The 18616-nt window shown below is 32.9% G+C and overlaps 3 protein-coding genes across 6 annotated transcripts; 2 read left to right on the top strand and 1 right to left on the bottom strand.

Annotated features, from left to right (window-relative positions):
* Positions 3130-5391, bottom strand: LOC109346763 (MATH and LRR domain-containing protein PFE0570w-like). Of its 3 annotated transcripts, none has more exons than XM_019586528.1 (2): positions 4587-5391; positions 3130-4544 (listed from the first exon to the last, which is right to left on the bottom strand). In XM_019586528.1, exons 1-2 carry the CDS (start codon positions 4803-4805, stop codon positions 3459-3461), a joined length of 1305 nt encoding a protein of 434 aa, XP_019442073.1. In that variant the 5' UTR covers positions 4806-5391; the 3' UTR covers positions 3130-3458. The 3 variants fall into 3 exon arrangements, with proteins under 3 accessions (XP_019442073.1, XP_019442072.1, XP_019442071.1); XM_019586527.1 differs by having other exon boundaries at positions 3130-4540; positions 4583-5391; XM_019586526.1 differs by having other exon boundaries at positions 3130-5391.
* On the top strand, positions 8067-13693 carry LOC109346762 (ubiquitin carboxyl-terminal hydrolase FAM188A-like). The gene is made up of 7 exons (XM_019586525.1): positions 8067-8474; positions 9903-9981; positions 10570-10715; positions 11671-11794; positions 11952-12137; positions 12327-12398; positions 12511-13693. Exons 1-7 carry the CDS (start codon positions 8140-8142, stop codon positions 13333-13335), a joined length of 1767 nt encoding a protein of 588 aa, XP_019442070.1. The 5' UTR covers positions 8067-8139; the 3' UTR covers positions 13336-13693.
* Positions 16015-17638, top strand: LOC109346764 (protein ROOT PRIMORDIUM DEFECTIVE 1). 2 transcript variants are annotated; one of them, XM_019586529.1, is made up of 2 exons: positions 16015-16085; positions 16181-17638. In XM_019586529.1, exon 2 carries the CDS (start codon positions 16237-16239, stop codon positions 17503-17505), a length of 1269 nt encoding a protein of 422 aa, XP_019442074.1. In that variant the 5' UTR covers positions 16015-16085; positions 16181-16236; the 3' UTR covers positions 17506-17638. The 2 variants fall into 2 exon arrangements, with proteins under 2 accessions (XP_019442074.1, XP_019442075.1); XM_019586530.1 differs by having other exon boundaries at positions 16067-16085; positions 16175-17638.

The following is an 18616-nucleotide window of genomic DNA, read 5'->3' on the forward strand; positions in this document are numbered from 1 at the left end:
TAATCCACCTTTTTACTTTCTGGAAATTAAATAAATTATTGCACATAGTTAATGTCATTGTTTTGCATATATAGAAGCTTCCTAAGTGGTGTATTATAACATCCTTCGCCCACATCTCCTCATTATTTTGAAGCTTATAATATAGATTGAAAAACTATAGAGAAATGGTGTTAGAGTGAAAAGTAAATCGCAAGCAATAATAACCATGTGCAAAAGAAACCGTCCAATTCTCACACTAGATTCATTGGAACGTGGAACCATGTGCTCATATTACATAGGATCATAACCAAAAATTGATTTGCGAGTTGAGTTTTAGAGCAAAATGAATGAAAATAGAAATTTCAATATCATCTCACAAATGTATTTTATGACTCTCAAACTTTCTATTTTTGTTCATTCTCACTCAAAACTCAACCTGCAAACATATCTTTAAAGATTCTAACACTACTTATTATCATCCATGTGAAATTAATTAATAGGGGGTGATAAACCATAGGAGTTAGAGGTTCTCAACCTATGCTATGATTAACCCTTAAACTCTTTTTGTGTTATCCATTCCTAACCCTAATTAAAAACCACATTCATATAGTGTCACTATTATAGGGCCTAACGTGGGCCCTAAGAAAGAAAGCACTCAAAAAACCATATGGATGAAGGAAGGATGGAGGGCCCATGTGCCCATAAACAGTAACTTGCAATGGGGGAGAAAGGGAGAGTATAAGTAACAAATAAAGATACCCTCTAGTTCGAATTTCGATTCTTTCCATTAATGGAGAGTTTATTATCATATTTAGATTACGACATTTGATAAAAATAAAAATTTACTGATTTTAATTTATTTTTTAATAAATAAATTATAAATCTATTTTCCCATTCCGACCCATTATTACAATGGCATGCATTTTTTGTTTCAAATTATTCTTGTTTCATTTTCACTCTAATAAATGGATAATTGGATAAGCATGTGGCAGTGGCATTTTAACTTTTTATATAAGCGTGCATTCTCAATTCTCTCTTTCTCTTTCTCTTTCTCTCATTATCATTTCAAACGGACCACAAAGGAAAATAACACCACGAACACTCAAATAATACGCAGACCAATACACAAACATCTATTTAACTTAACATCAACCATTTATACCAAAATAGAGAGATGAATAGAGTTTAAAGTCTTGAGGTCATAGTGGATATAAACAAACAAAAAATCATAAAAAATAATAAAGTTGATACAAAGATAAAAGTAGTAAAGTGTGTCACTATTTATTAGCCACGTCTAACTTTAATGCGGTATATATGATGTCCGATAAATTATGTCACTTCATGTTTCATGACTTGTGATTGATTAAAAGAAATATATTTAAATTAAAATTTAATTACTAATTATTTTTCTGACCAATCACAAACTTATGACACAAACTATAGGATAACAAATGTGCTCTCTTTTAATGCCCACATTGTATATTTTTTTTGACTTGGATAACTAGAAGAAGGTACGTTTCAAAATGCATGAAATTGTCTTGTTATGGAGCGTCATCAATTCCAATTACCTTTTATTGTATAGTTTGAAATATGAATGTGTGTGTGTTTTTTTTTAATAATTTCAGTATCCCATTATCATTGGTATATTTTAATATTTTCAAGTTCTAATTATTGCTAAAGACAACCATAACAACATCGATGATTTTTTTGAGTGAACAATATCAATGATTGAGGTAACGTAAACTAACATTTTCAATCAAAATTTTAAGCAAATTTGTCAACGAATAGAAATTGGAGCTTTTCATTCACACTGAAAAAACGAAAGAGGGAAATGAAATGGTAGTAGAGAACCCAGAAGAGTAATTTTCCAATTATGGTAGCACGCTCCATAATATATAATTACTACTTAGGTTATGTTTATAATGCATAATTATAACATTTTTGGTGCAACTTCTAAGAATGACACTACTCTTTATTCGAAATATTGAAGATAACCTTCGGATGAGTTTAATTTTCTCCCTTACTTATAATAGATGAAATGACTAGACTAATTAAGACAACTAAAGTCATTATAATTTCAAGGAAACTTATATTTTATAAGTTCCTAAATATGAAATGGATAATATAAAAAATTGCTCTAATTACATTATTTAAAAAAAGAGAGAAATTTTATGTTGAAAAATGAATTTTTAATATATTGATGAGTTCTAGATAAACTTTTTCAATGTTAAATATTTTTGGTATTCCTTATATAATGTCATTAGGACACCTTTTAAACAATTTTTTTATACACTATTATCATATACAAAGCATAAAATGATTGTCAATTAAAAGCATGGAAACTGCAAAAAAATGATAGATCATGGGATATGTCACGGGGTGTTGATATAGTGATATAAAGGTTTCGCTAGATTTTCAGAGTGACCAAAAAGTCAACAGTTCGATTCCTGAAATCGACCAAAAGGATTAATTCCTTAACAAAAAGGGCGACCCAAAAAAATATATTGGCCACTAGAAAACAATAATAAACAAATTGCAATTTCATTCCAGCTTTAAATTGAACACACCATAATCAGTAAAAGTTTCATTCATTCTATGAACCAAACATAAGAACAGACTAGTGTGATTTTTCAGTGACGATTAAATCAAATAATCAACCAAAGATGGTATTTATTCAATTCGGTAGAAATCACTTTCTATTACCAAAACCACCTCCAAGGGAAGAAAATATCATTTTGTTGATCCAAATTTTACTCTTGTAAACAAAATAAGCTATTAATTGTAACCAATAATATCTTTTGTCATAAGAATGAAGGTAACAACTAACAAGGAGTAACACAAGATATGAATAAATTGTTGAAAAATATGCATATGCAGTCACCAGAGATTAACCACATGCAATGTTTGATTCTCCTGATTAACTCTATGACCAATTGATATATATTGAGTTATTTGCATAGTTTTAAACCCAAATAGGAAATGATACTTTCATCAATGATCAAACAAATAAACATCTTTGCCTCACATTCATTGGACCCTACACAATGCTGAAGCAGTGGCAAAAACTAGATTACACTAGCAAATACTTTCTAGATCATAAAGAACCCAATCATGAAGGATCACAGATATGCATGAAGGCATAACCTTTTCGGAAAATCTCTCCACTCTTGTCAGCTAATGATAGAGTTCGAGTAGAGTCCTACTGTAGGCGATCCTACAGAAGAGATACGTCACACACACAAAAATTAAAATTTGGCACGGAAAATTACTTAACCAACAAAAATGCATCCTTGCTATCATATGCTTACGGAATAAATTGGATAGATATAACTACCTTAATCTCTACATAAGCAACAATGCGTAAACTCAAACAGTACAAGCAAAGGGGAAGAATATCCTTACTTTCAAGTCTGAGTTCAATTAAACATGGAGCACCATGCATGTAATGCAAATTCCACAAGGCTTGCAAGACTACAGGCCTAGTTAAAGCCACCCATTTCCTTTTGCTTCAGTTCTAAAGCAATGTGTTCATTTTCGAGCCGCATCCGTTCATTTTCCAAACTTAGCTTCTCCAGCTCCTGGTCCTTCTTCTTACTAAACCTCTGCCACTTGAGTCTCTGCTTCTCTAGTTCCAACATCTCAGACTGAAGTTGTAGCTTCTGTTCTTCTAACTGAAGTGAGCGAGATTCAAACCGTTGCTTCTGTGACCAAGCTGCTCCCATGCCTTCAGGTAAAACTTCATTCGTACCTGATTGGACTATCTGTCCATCGGCATATGCGCGTTTGTTGTGGTCCTGACAGCTTAAGGGATTAACAAAAGTAGACGCATTTTCATGGCCTTGGCATTGTTTCAATTTCTTCTTCATAGACCCCTCTAATGGCCCATATCTTCCTCTACTGTCTCCATGAGAAGCATAACTCTCTTCAAAGTCATCGTGACCATCAACTTCATCGTCTTGATCATCTTCATCATGGTCGTCATGGTGGGACCTTATTGTATCATCGTTATCATGATCATCTCTATTTCGGAGTGCTAACTGTAGCGAATGTTGTAATGCAGGATCATGGGGCAAATGCAATCTATTACTATTATGATAGGAACACATCTCTTCATAGAACAGGTGTTTTGAGCTTAATATTTTGCGAACATCGTCCTTTTCTTTCTCGGAAAGATAATCTATTAAATCCAACAGTGCAGGATTTTCAACAACCTGACAAGAAGTGCCCCTCCCAAGCATATCATTAAGCTTTTTATACCTTTTATTAAGATCATTGAACTTGTCCTCACACTGCTGAGGTGAAACATGATATCCCCTTTCGGCCATGACTTTTGCAATAGATTTCCACTTGCCTTTTTTCTGTAGAAACACAAACTTTCTTCTTCCACTGCCGTTTCCATCAGAACTTCCATCCTCGTCAATATAAGAAACAGCCGTAATCAGAAGCTTCACCATTTTGTCGGTCCACTTCACACGCTGCCAAGGTAATCCCTTTTTCCCTCTACCTGATTCATGGTGACCGTCAAAACCATCCTCAGTAAAGCTCGGCTCGTCTTCTTCGCTCGGTGAGTTTTTACTTTTATCTCCTTTGCCGAAGTCTGTCATCGGAATAGTGTGATCGCAGTTCTGTAAGGTTCCCGTTGTAAGATGAAAGACATCACGAACTGAGGAATGTACGGAAGACCCTTGACACCGAAGAGTTTGATGCCGGTGTGTAGTATGAGGATGTTGTGCTTGGTGAGGAATCTGAATTGGTCCTTGCAAACCAAAGCCACCGAAAGATGTTCCACCTTGAATTATACCTCCCTGTGACAATTTTCCTTCCATTGTTTCTCACAATCAATAACTCAGATCAAACCAATAACCCTACTCCACCTAAAGTTCAACCCAAAATTTTCAATTTCTTATCACCTAATCTACACATAAAAATCATGCAAACCCATGTCTATTCAATCATATCCTCAAACAGCTTCACATCTTCAACACAAAAAACAGCCCTCAATCTAACTGAACCCTTGTCCCAAATATCATTTATGAGAAACAAATAATCTCAATCCACAATTAAAAAAAGCTCAAAACCCAACAGAGAGATTCAATTCCAAAATAACATACCCAGAAGCAAAACAAAAAGGTAATGTTGAACAAAGTCTAGAATAACAAAATCAAAATCCTTCAAGGGTTTATCAGTAAGAGTAAGAAACTAAGATACTTATCTAGCTAGCAAAGAAAGAACTGCATAAGACCCATATGACAAAAAAGGAACTTTATGCAAGCAAAGGCAGAATCAAGAGCTGAATATAACTGAGAACCATCTCATTCATCCTTTGATCATAAAAAGATAGGTTCTGTGTGAAAACTGAGAAGAAAGAAGATAGATAATAGAAGAGTAAACCCTCTTCCCGAAAAGAATAGAAAAGAGTTTAATAGTTGTGGTACAAAACATTAGACGCCATAACCGAAAGAAGTCAAAGAACATTAATAGATTCAATGTATGTCAAAGATCCGGTGGGTCCACCAATCACAATACATGTCAAGTTCTATTTCCAATGCTATGGTTGTATAGATTAAGTTTATACTTTGAGTTTACAATATGTGAACTTTATATATTTTGTTTATGTTTAGATATCTTAGTTGAAAGTTGGGTATAAATTAATCTGTTTTATTTGGGTAAGGTGAAAAATTTATTTTTTATATATTAAATTATAGAAAAGGGTATGAGGTTATTTGTTTGTGTTACAATTATTTTATTTTTTATATTATTTAAATATATATTTTTACTATATTTTTTTTATTTTTTAATATTACATAACAAAGGCTAAAAATATATATTAAAATAAAATAAAATATAAAAACCAATATCAGTATTAAAAAACAATTTCATACATAAATAAATAGAAGTTGTTTAACTTAAATTACATATTTGATAAAATAAATAATACACAAATGTCAAGTTTCATACAAAAGTTTTAGTAATGTCATCCTAATTGAATCTCAAACAAGATACATATGCTCAAAAGATATATTATCCATATGTTTAGCAAGATCATCATCATCATTGGTAGCATCATCATCAACATTTGGTATATTACCATCATGATCATCCACAATGTTAAACTCAGGATCTTAGATGCTATTTTGCCTAATGAAATTATGTATTGTTATTGTAGCAGTAACTAGTTGGACCTGAGTAGAATATTTAAACTTAGGCATGCAACGTAAAATTACAAATATATTCTTCCAAATACAAAATGTTTTTTCTATGGTGTTCCTTAAGTTTTAGTGGTGATAGTTGAAGACTTCATTGTGAGTATTAAATCGCTTGAATTCAGGAAGATGATATCCATCATATTTATATGGCCGCACATATCTACGGGTGTTGAATAACCAACATCTACCGAATAATATTTATACTTGACAAACAATTAAAATATGTGAAGAGAAATTGGAATTCAATACATTCGAGTTTGGAATTTCATTTGGTTGCCAAACATACATAGTTTATATTTTCAACTTATTTTTTCAAAAAATAAGCATAAGCTACAAAAATAAGTTGAACCAAACATCCACTAAGTATACCATTTTATCTTTCAAATTTATTTATTCTATTTTTCTTGATAAATTTATATTATTATCAAGTTTTATTATTCTAACCATAGACGCTAGCTAACATGTATTGCCCAATGGTAAGTTTATTGGTACTCATGTCAATATGATATCATTTGTTTTCTTATTAACCTACTAATAATTTAACATTATCTTTATTAATATACAATTTCACCAACATATAATTAGGGATGATAATGGATACATGGAAAATATACCTGCTACGGGTCGGGTATGAGTTTGTAGTTTTGGACACGTGGGTAATTGAGATCCAAGATTTTAAGACCAGCTATTAGATGGATATGAGTATGGACAATGAGGTACCCAGACTCACGGATACTCGGACCTACTACTCCTTCTTAAATGTATATATATTGTTAATTCGTAATGTTATGTTGTTAATTGATAAATGTAATTGTTATATTGTTAAAAAATGATGTTATATTGCTAAGGAGTGATATGATATTGTTAATTGATATGTATAATAAAATATTTTGTTGAATGGACAATTCTTAAATCAATTTTATATCATAGTGTTGAAAAAATTAATTTAAGGCGAGTTTAAAACTTTAAATATTTTTTCTTATTGATTACCTAAATAGCATACACGATTGTATATCAATTATATAAATTAATCGTAATTATTTTTAATATTTTTGAATTTATGGGTACTTGCAGATCTGCTGAGTACCCAAGGAGTCAAGGATCCATGAATAACAAACCATCATATATCAAAACCAGTCTAGAGCGAGTCTGAATCAAAAAATGAAGTAACAAAGTGAATCTAGGTAACGCATTACCCGAATTCATCCGGGCCCACTCTCATCTTTACATATAATGTTCAAGAAATAATTATAAAAATAATAATTTATGATGAGTACTTATAAAATGCATAAAAAATATGATTTCCCCCATTTATCCCTATTAAAAGTTAATGAGCAATATCAAATTAATGAAATATGATAAATTTATATTTCATTGTTATGTGAAAAGTGTTGGTAGTACTAAAAAGAAGACAATTATTTAATATTTTCCTCTCCTATTTACACATGAGAAAATAATGTATAAACTAACATTATATGAGTTTTATACACGGTCATTACATCATCCATTATTGATACCTAATTATGTTAAATTTTTAAATAAATGATAGATAATGATATATATGTGCATAAATCTGTACACTATTAGTGTAAAGATTTTACACTCTTTACATATTTGTTCACATTTTGGGTGATTCCATTCTAGTGTATGAATGAACAGAAAAATCGGAAACGTATTAACGTAATTACATTCCTCTCCGTTAAAGGAACACATTGCCCGTGTGGTTAATTAAAATTAAATTTAATTAAAATCAAATCTGCACCAAAGGAAAAACCATAACGTTCCATTTCAATTTCCCCAACAACACCATCTTCTTCTTTTTTTCAATTATTATTATTATTATTACTCACTCTCCTTTCTTCATTCTCCTTTTTCTCTTTTCTTTAAATACCAATTCTCACTTCAATTTCACTATCAAATACTTTTAGGGTTTCGTTTTTTCATTTCTCTGTCAATGGGAGAAGACGAAGATTTGGAAATTGCGATTCGGATGAGCATGCAACAAGTCGATGACGTCGTCACCGGAGATGTTTCTTCTGATTCCGGTGAATCTATGACCCGCCGCCGTGAACTCATGGCTGCTGCCGCTGAAAAGCGGATGGCGGCTGCTACGGTTATTTCGCCGTCTCCTTCGCCATCGCCATCGCCATCGCCGGCGACGGTGGATAAAGGTAAAGAAGTGAAGAGTAGGGAGCTTACAGTGGAAGAAGCGAATGAGTTGTTTGTAATGGTGTTTGGGAGTGATGTTTCAAAGGGCATTCTCGCACGTTGGTGCAATCAGGGCATAAGGTACTTCCTGCTTCTCTTTTTTTCTCTCTCTCATTTTTTTGGTTACTTTACTTGTATTACAATTTTATCACAATTATCTAAGATTATGTTATGTGGTGTTTTAACATGTAAATTTTGCTACAAGGGATTTGTGTTCACAATGAACCTTATGTGTGACAAAATATCTATGACATGTTTATAACTAGAATTATAATTTGAATATGTTTCTGTGTTCAGGTTCACTGTGAACTAAATTGTATAATAGCATAACTTTGTAACATGTTCAGTGTATTCACTACTGAATTGTTTGCTGCATGCTATATATTTTTAAGATGATGAATTCCTGAACCCCGAGAATCTTCTTATGTTGTCCTCTATCAGGAATTGCAGTATTCTTTAAAATTTGTGGAGTCTATTTGTTTGCTCTCTATTAACATTTTTTGAAGACTTAAATTTAAACCTGAATTAGTTGATTCTTGTTCCAAGTTGATGCAATTTATGTTAGATGTGTGGAAAGTGGTAGGATAAAAAAAGAAAAAAACATGTTTTTAATGGAGGGGGAGAAATTTTAACAAGTTAATGTTAACTTGTGCGAGCATATGAATATTTAACTGTTCGAGTTATAAAATTTATTTTACTATTTTATTACTTCCATGCTGATATTTTAAATGGCAATAACATTATAACAACAAGTTAGTTTTGTTAATCTGCTAGTTCAGATCTTACATGTGCAATCTGCTGTAGGCAAATCCTGTGACCTAGATATTGGTCATTTATGCAGGATGTAATCATCAGAATTTCCTCCTATCACTTGTCATTATAAAAATATAAAGTTGGCAATTTTGGACTGTAAAACTTTTCGTTCTCATCAGCGATTGCTTGATGGAGATAATTTTGTAATTAATTAACTGATGAAGGGCTGGTTCTCTCTTCCTATGTCTGTTTGTGTTTGCATAATAGTAAAGACTGAATAAAGTTCTTGGTAATAGAATTTAAAATTTACATTGCTATTTAATGTAGGTGCCATCATTGCTTATTATTATTTATTTGGAGATTGTTTTGAGCTTCTGTGGATGTCTGTTTAGTTTGTCTATTGACATAAGCTTTGTATTTTTTTCCAGTAGCAATCACAGATGACCAACTTTTCTTTGTTTTGCAACTGTTGCTTTTCTTCATCCGATCCACGTTGACCTGTCTATTGTGAAACTAATGCTATGCTACACATTTTCCATGTCTGAAGCATAATTTATGAATGGATTAATTTCACTAAAAAATCTTACTTATAATGAAGTCGTAACCATCTAACTTCAATTCTTCATCTGCATGTTATGTTTAAAACATGTTTTCTGCTTTTTAAAGGCATTTTGGATTATATGTTTTTTATACTTCTAAATTCAAATAATACTTGTACTTCTTTTTATTGCTAATACTGTGAAAACTTTCCTGTAGATTTAGCTCTGATCCTGCAACATCAATGGGGCTAGTGCAGCATGAAGGCGGGCCCTGTGGGGTTTTAGCAGCTATGCAAGTAAGGCTCCATGAACTTGTTTCGTGCTATCCTAGTTTCAGAACATTTGAAAAAATTCTTATTCCATTTTAAAAATGATCCCTATTTGCTTCTTGTAGTTTCACTCCAAATAAGGACCTTCTAAAGTGAAAGCCCAGTTAAAAGGAACCATAAATGTCCCTAAACTGGAAGGATCAATTTCAATGGTTTTGAACTGTAAAAAAAAAGGACTAAATTGAGTTTGCAGTGAAACTATAGTCACTGAATGAGTACTGTAACAGTTTAACCTATGAAATATTGCTGACTGATTTTGCTGTAAATGGATTTTATGTCTTCCTTTTATGCTTTCTCATGTATAGTCTAAGTCAAATGAATTTAATGATGTGTTGTTATTCTCTTTCATTGTTTTCAACTTTGTCACTAGTAAAGTATTGTCGACTTTGTTGATTCAATGGTGAAAATATTATATACATTTTGTAGCATGCTTGTTCATGTGTGCCTCACTATGCCCATTTCATTTTTTTCCCTACTGGTAGACAATATAAGTTCCAAAGCATGCTCTTTTTTTATTTATTTTGATTCTGCTTGTGTTTTCCTTTAATTTTTCAGGCATTTGTGCTCAAATACATTCTTTTCTTCAGCGATGAGTTGAAAGAGGTGCCAAGTGTGCCAAACCGGGGTCTAGGCTCATCATCTAAAAGTCAACCTGTTCCATCATTTGATTTTGCCTCACTCAGTGAAGGTGTTAAACTGAGGTGATTAACTGTTTCCTGATCAGTCATTTGTGCTTAGCTAGGTAAAATATGTTATGACTTATGATAACATATTAGAACTCCCATTCTTTTCGATTGTAATTCGTCCTGTCAGTTTTTTCTCTAACACATTATCTCCTTGCGTATCATGAACATGATTACTGATTTGATTCAATATGGTATACTTTGTTTCCAAGTGACACACAGTTGTCTTCCTTTAATAGTGTTTTATTAGTTGCTTTTAGGTTAACCATATATGAGTTTGCTTTTATGATTTCTCTCCAAGTGACACGATTTTGTGTTTTAACTGACAACTCATTCGTCGAACACATATTTCCAAGTTAGGAACAGTTTAGCCAAGAAGTGGTTAATAAAGGTTTCAAGAATGCTTAATACCCTATGTTGACTTAATTAGTTACTTAAATTGTTCCTAAACTAGAAATATTTTCTCCGTAATTCGTAAATCTTAAGTCTCCTTTTACATAAAGTATGAAGCATTGAATCAGAAAGGACAAAGGTTGTTGTATTTACCAACAACGTGCATCCAGTGCAGATTAATCTTTCGTGTGTACTGTGTAGCCATGTCCATGTGCAATGAAAAATGCAAGTACAGCTTCGTACAAATAAGTTTTGGTACAGCTTGGTACAAATGCAAGTGCAGCTTGAATGTTCATGGTGTACTTGGTCCTACCATAACCTACCATTTAAGTTATGATGACACTATTTTTCTTCTAAAAAATAAGTAACTCAAGATATTGGGGTCTTTACGGGTTCATAAAAAATAAGCCTCCACTTTTGCATCTCAATTGTATTGAATAGTAATATTTTAGGTTTTGCGGACTTTATTTGCATACTTGTTGATGTCCATTTATTTATATTTGATTTCTCTAAGCTTTAGTTCCTACCCAATGAATTCCTATGTGCTAATGTTTTGTACTTTTGTCTGCTCTCTTGTCAGAGCCCTTGTAAGAAGCATGGGTGAAATTTTATTTTCATGCAGTGGTAATAGAAATGCTGTGATTGCAACTATGACCATTCCTGGGAATGGCATTCAGCATTTTGAAGGGATTTCTGAAGACGAGGTACCTTGGTTATTTAATTGAAATTACTTTCTTGGATATTTGTGCTGCATCGTCTTTGTTATTTAATTGAAATTACGTTCTAGCTATTGTAGTCTCCTACCATGACTCTCCTTTGTTACATCCTTTTCTTCTAAGTCAAGTTTTATCCAACTAGCAGGCCTTCGTGAGATCACTTGAAGGTCTTTCCATTGAATCAGCCTTGGATCTGCAGAAAGTTCTCAGAGTTGAAACTTACACATCACAAACAACTGCTCTGAAGAGGCTTGAAGCAAATATTCATTTGTTCCAAAGTGGCGTGGGGGCATTGCTTTTCTTAATCTCTGCTTTACTTTCTCGGGGACTGGTAGGTCTACCTAATTTCTCAGAGTTTGCATCTATCACGTTCTGACTTTCTGTTCTCCTTAAATATCAGGGAACACAATGACAAATTAGATATTATAAACTCAAAACTGTAACTATGAATTTGCATTGGTTGTTATTATACATTTAAAATTTCTCAAGTCAATGGACGAATTATTTTGCTCTCCTCCAGGACTTGGTTCAAAGTGACAGGGATGATCCCAGCTTACCTCTGGTTACTGCCCCTTTTGGGCATGCTTCCCAGGTATTTACTTGTAGATGATTGAAAAATCTTGCTATCCTTTAAACTGCTCCTCATTTTAAATTCAATTCTATTATATATGACATTGTGTTTTTGTATGAATGTTATGGTACAGGAAATTGTAAACCTACTGCTTTGTGGGGAGGCTGTCCCTAATGTGTTTGATGGGAGGATGGATTTAGGTGGAGGAATGTTTCTGAAAGGTATATCCCGAAACGTGGAAGTTGGATTCCTCACTTTGCTAGAATCCCTGAATTTCTGCAAGGTTGGTCAGTTTCTCAAAACCCCAAAGTGGCCTATATGGGTCGTAGGGAGTGAATCCCATTACACAGTGCTGTTTGCTCTTGACCCCAGCATTCAAAATGAGAATGAACTGGAAGGAAGAGAAACACAGATTCGCAAAGCTTTTGATGCGCAAGATCAGAGTGGAGGTGGCGGTTTCATTAGTGGGGATGGGTTTCACCAAGTCCTAAGAGAAACAAATATCAAACTTCCACAACAGAAGGTTGAACAGCTTTCCAATACAGACTTCATTGTATGGAGTGAATTCTGGCAAGTAATTTTGGATCTAGACAAAAACTTGGGAGGTTTGAAAGATTCATCAGGATTGATGGGTAAGAAGGTCTTTGAGCTGTATCATTTTAATGGGATCGCAAAATCCGATCTAAATGGCAGTCAGGCAAACTATGGTCGTGAAACTCCACTGCAAAAACCGCGGCTGACAAAGTTGAGAGTTTCCGTTCCCCCAAGGTGGACACCTGAGGAATTCATGGCAGACGTGAAAGTTTCTTCTGCTTCCGGTGAAGGCGAGTCTTCTGGGAGTACCGCTGAAGTATCTAAACCTGAGCCTTCTCAGCATGCACCTTTGGTGGACTGCATAAAGACACGCTGGGCTCGTGCTGTGTGCACATGGTCAGGGGATCCTCCTAGCATAGTCTGACCGGCTTGTTTGGACTCATTGGTTTAGCAATTCCTACAGAAGGAAAGGTGAAGTTTTCATGTCTTACTTTGATAAAGCTTGAGGCATATGAGTGGGAGGTTCAATCTCCAAATTTTCTCCAATATGTGCATAATGGTATAATGTGGATTAATGTTTTATTTTAAGGACATGGATTAATGTAATTTAAAATTCTCTTCGATTATGTCATGTCATTCATAAGGTATTGTAAACAATACAGAGAAGGGAGATGTGATATCATATAGGATGAGTTGTAGTTATTGGGGAGTTATTAATAAACATGAAATCTGTTGTTTTTCAAATTGTTGTAATTGTATTAAGTTCTTGCTTTTTGGCTTCAGATTTGGGGGAAGTGAATATTCACAATAATATAATCACACCCTCTTGTGGAACATTTATCTCTCTCATCCTCTTGCACTGTTCTAGTGTTAGTTTCAAACATCATAAGCTGGAACCACATTATGAAACATAATGTTATTTTTTGTGTGTTAACTAAGGGTATTCTCCATTCCCGTATTTTATGAGTATGAAACTAATCTCATTCAGAGTGTGTGATTGTTCTTCTCAACCAGTATTGTTTTCTAAGGATTGATCATCAGGCTTAAAATGTTGTTATCTTTTTTTTCTTTTCTGATTCTGTTGCTAATTGTGCAATTATACTTTAATAATGATGTGTCATTCTTTAACATTATAATTATTATATATACTTCAGGATGGTTAACTGAATAAGCAGAACATTACTCTAGGGGAAGGTTTAGCAATATTATTATTTTTCTATATAAGAAAGGGTAGATAGTTATAGTTCTGGTTACTCCACACTTACCTCAAATATCATATCCAAGTCTGTTATCAACATTCTACCACTAGCATTAACTTTTTCTTTATTGAAGCATTAGCATTTATTAATTTGGTGTTCAGATATTATCTGACATGAGATTTTTGGTGAACCATTTATGTCCATAAAATCTGTCAATTAATGGTCTTAGACACAATATTTCTTGAATTTGTAGAGATAGAGTTGAAAATCTTGAAGAAAAACAACACTTGTCATAAGAGATCATGGTTTGTATTATCAATTTTATATTTTGTTTTAACTTTATAAAATGAGGAATGGATGGTAATGATGCATGAGATTATTAGTCCCTAACCACTTAATGGTTTCTCATGTTTTAGATAGTTTAAATGGATTAGGAGTAAACTTGTTCAAGAGTGGATTAGGGTGTCTCCTCTCAACTTATAATTCATAAAGATTCCAACTCACTAAATATTCTAAGGGTAAAACACTTTCTATTCTCACTTTTTAGACCTCAACCAATAAATATTGTGGGTCTTTTTTTTTTTGAGATGCAAAAATGGAGGAAAAAGTTAAGTTGCTCAAATTATAGAAAAGCATGGAAGATGTTAAAATTAATGTGGACCCATTTAAGTAACAAAATGCATTTTAGGGTTGTAGATGCTTTGAAGACACTATATAAGAATATAAGAAATAATTTTTTTTGCATCAAAATCAAAACTTTATTTTTTAATATGTGGATAACATTCATGTATTAATCAAAGCAGTCAAAACTAAATTTAGTTAATGTGAATCATATAACTTTAAGTTTGAGTCACTTATCAATATAAATTATATGAATGAGAATTTTTAATTTAAACAATTTAACACTCTCCAAACGTATATTAGCAAAAGTTTGGTGTAATAATTATCAAAATTCATATTTTCAGAAACAAGGTTAAATGTTTGGGTTTAGGGTAAACCACAAAATTAAAAGTTAAATGTCGAATTAGTCATTAAAAATTGGATAGACCACAAAAATAGTCATCTAAAGAAAATGAATATTAAATAAGTGTGAAAGTTTAAATGTCACCGCATTATTTTTTTAGAAAACTTAATTAGTGACCAATTAATTTTACATTACCCCATGTTCATTTTTTTAGCTCGTACCTATTTAGTGTCTTTTTTCAGGGACATTTACTCTTCTACCAATTTTCTAGAGAATGGAGTATCTCTAGGTATAAAGATAAGGAGAGATAAATTATTTCATATTGTCAATGAAATCATGATATGTGTCATGTTTCATCATTTTCTACAAAAATATTTCTAAAAATAAACAAAATAGCACAAATGTCACATTTTTACTAGGTAGAGGAGATAAGTTATCTCCTAATATAAGGAGATACATTATTCTCTACTCAATTATATAATAATTTTAAGGATATAGTTTAATACTTGAATACTTCTTCAAATTTAGTTTTTGGAAAAGTGAAAGTGAAGTCTTATTACTTTTTTTTATCCTTAAAAATAATAAAATCGATAAATAATTTATAAGTAGAGATGATAAAAATATTTATATTTATGAGTGCTTGTAAAAATACATACAATATGTACTACAATAAAAGTTACATACAATTATTTTTAATAAAATTTTATATTATGATTTTTATTATTCTGAAATTATTCCTGTTATTACTTCACACTAAATTTTAGTAATGTAAATATAATAAATTTATTATTTATACGTATTATTACTCATACAATAATTATTTTAATATTTTGATTATTAAAAATATATATTAATATGATTTATATATTAATCTTGAAAACTTTTCTCTTGATATCTAGGAATACCCTGCAAAAGAGTATCTATCTTTCTTCATGAGATAGACTGATTCTTTTGAATAGTGTAGGAACTTCGTAATAATCAATGAATGCTATTTGAATTCTCATTTCCCAGGTATTATTCTATGTGTTCTTCTTCAATCCTTAAAAAATGTATGTAAATTTATAACTAACACTTATTGCCTACTACGTGTTTGTTGAAAGTCCCAGGTGATTTTGCTGATTCATTTGATGGTGTCATTTTGATCAAACCATTCTTCATCTGAATGGCACAATTGATTACCAAATCAGTTCATCAGTATCTCCATTATGTTCCACAAAAACGGCTTCTCCAATGCCGAACCTTGTCTCTGTGGTCCATGAAGAAGGACCCAGACCTTGAATCTGCACTCTCCCGAAACCGCCGTTGGATTGTTAACAACCAGATCAAGAACATCATCCTCCGCTACCCCAACCATGAGATTCCCCTAAATACTCTACAGAAGAAGTTTAGAACGCTTGATCTTCAAGGCAATGCCCACAATTGGGTCTCGAAGTACCCTTGCTGCTTTGAGGTTCATCTCCGTGGTGATGAACGCCATTGCTGCCTCACTAAGCGGATGATGTCCCTTGTTGCAGAGGAAGAATCCCTAAAGGATTCCCTTGAACCCGTCTTCCTGCGGCGATTGGTGAAACTCTTGATGCTGAGCCTCCACAAGAGGCTCAATGTCTTGAAAATCAATGAGTTGAAGCGTAGTTTAGGGTTCCCTGATGATTATTTGATTAGGATTGTGGCTAAGTACCCGGATTTGTTCCGAATTGTCAATCACAGTGGAAGGAGGAGTTCCATGGAGGTTGAATTGCTTCATTGGGACCCTGATTTTGCTGTTTCAGCAGTTGAAGCCAAGGCGCGGGAATTTGGTACCCAACCTTGCTTTTCGTGTTCTTTGCCTTCGAGTTGGGTGAAATCATGGGAGAGGTTTCAGGAATTTGATTCGCTTCCTTATATTTCGCCTTATTCCGATCCGAGAGGTTTGGTGGAGGGCTCAAGGGAAATGGAGAAGAGAAATGTGGGTTTGGTGCATGAGTTGCTGTCATTGACTCTTTGGAAGAAGGTTTCAATTGTAAAGTTGGGTCATTTTAGTAAGGAATTTGTTTTGCCTGAGAGGTTAAATGTTTTGTTACTCAAGAACCCTGGCATATTCTATGTTTCTAATAAGTATCAGATTTACACCGTTCTTCTTCGAGAGGCGTATGTCGGCTCTCAACTTGTGGACAAAGATCCTATGGTTGTTGTGAAGGAGAAATTTGGGGAACTGATGCAGGAGGGACTTCACGAGTACAATCAAAGACGGCGCTTTGTGAATTTGGATAAGAGGAGAAAGAAAGGCATTCCTTTGGCTAGAGTTGATGAAGTGAAGGATAGAAGAAGAAGAAGAAGCTGCCAAAATTCCGACTTTCATGATGATCATGGAGACAATAAGCTGCGGGGGTTGCTTGACCCGGAAGAAAGAAAACGGTTTTATAAAGTTCTTTTTGATGATGATGCTCCATGAAATTCTACCCTTGTGTACAGATTGTGTATTTGGTCTACATAATTTAGAATCAAGTCCACCCTTTCCATTTGCAAAAGATGGTTGCATACCTCATTCCTGAAAATGAAAGAGTTAGGAAGCAAACTAATATGAAAAGTTTTAGAGAATAAATTATCTCCTCCAGCAAGTAAAAATATGACATATGTAATTTTGTTTAGTTTTAAAAATATTTTTTTAGAAAATGATTAAATAACACACATGTCATGATTTTAGTGGCTAGAGTAGATATATTATCTCCTTATACCATAAGTATTTTATTCCAGGAGTTTAATATATGTAGAATGTGATTCATTTAAGCCTTTTAGTGGCATGTAGTCATGTACTATATGTAGAGTGGTTCAGGGTGGTTTCATGGCAGCAATTCAATGTATCTTGAGTATTCCTTTCAGAAAGAGTGTTATGCTGAAATTATATGTTATTAAAAACCTTTTATTTACATGAACAATTTGTGAAAGAAAGAAAAAAATAATATTAAAGTATATCTCATATTTTTAGTGTTGCAACTGATCTCATGAAATGCTAATTACAATGCATTATTGAAGTATTGTTATTGAAAGCTAATTACATAAATTGAAGATATGAAAGGTGGGTGTTTTAGATTCAAACTCTTAGAAGTGTGTATCATCACTTTTAAATTCTTTGCTATAGCATAAGCTTATACATTAAAGCTCTCTTATACATTAAAACAACTTAATGTGAGCTAATACAAGTTTAAAGGTGAGATTAGGCTTAGAAAATTATGATTAAGCTTGTTCAAGTGTTCCCATTACAATTCTAATCATCTATTCATTCGCTTCACCCACTTCCACGTTACCGCTACCACCATTGCTGATGAATTCACTTTCGTTGTTGTCTGTATGCCACCTCCTTAACCATTGTCGCAATCTCGTCGCTACCACTTTCACCATCATATCCGGGAGTACATATGTTGTTTCACAAATTATACTACTTTATGTATTACTGTTTGTGATTGGTTGAAAAAATATATTTAAATTAAAATTTTAATAATTAATTATTTTTCTAATCAATCACAAGTAGTGATATACTGAGTGATACACTTTTATGGGACAGC

This window comes from Lupinus angustifolius, chromosome LG04, assembly GCF_001865875.1.
Source record: "Lupinus angustifolius cultivar Tanjil chromosome LG04, LupAngTanjil_v1.0, whole genome shotgun sequence".
Classification (NCBI taxonomy): Eukaryota; Viridiplantae; Streptophyta; class Magnoliopsida; order Fabales; family Fabaceae; genus Lupinus; species Lupinus angustifolius.

Bases quoted from the DNA above. Each gene is read 5' to 3' on its own strand.
- LOC109346763 (XM_019586526.1), bottom strand. From the start codon at position 4,805: ATGGAAGGAAAATTGTCACAGGGAGGTATAATTCAAGGTGGAACATCT.
- LOC109346762 (XM_019586525.1), top strand. From the start codon at position 8,140: ATGGGAGAAGACGAAGATTTGGAAATTGCGATTCGGATGAGCATGCAA. The intron at 10,716-11,670 runs GTGATTAACTGT...CTCTCTTGTCAG, and splicing joins AGTGAAGGTGTTAAACTGAG to AGCCCTTGTAAGAAGCATGG. The intron at 12,138-12,326 runs GTAGGTCTACCT...GCTCTCCTCCAG, and splicing joins CTTTACTTTCTCGGGGACTG to GACTTGGTTCAAAGTGACAG.
- LOC109346764 (XM_019586529.1), top strand. From the start codon at position 16,237: ATGGCACAATTGATTACCAAATCAGTTCATCAGTATCTCCATTATGTT.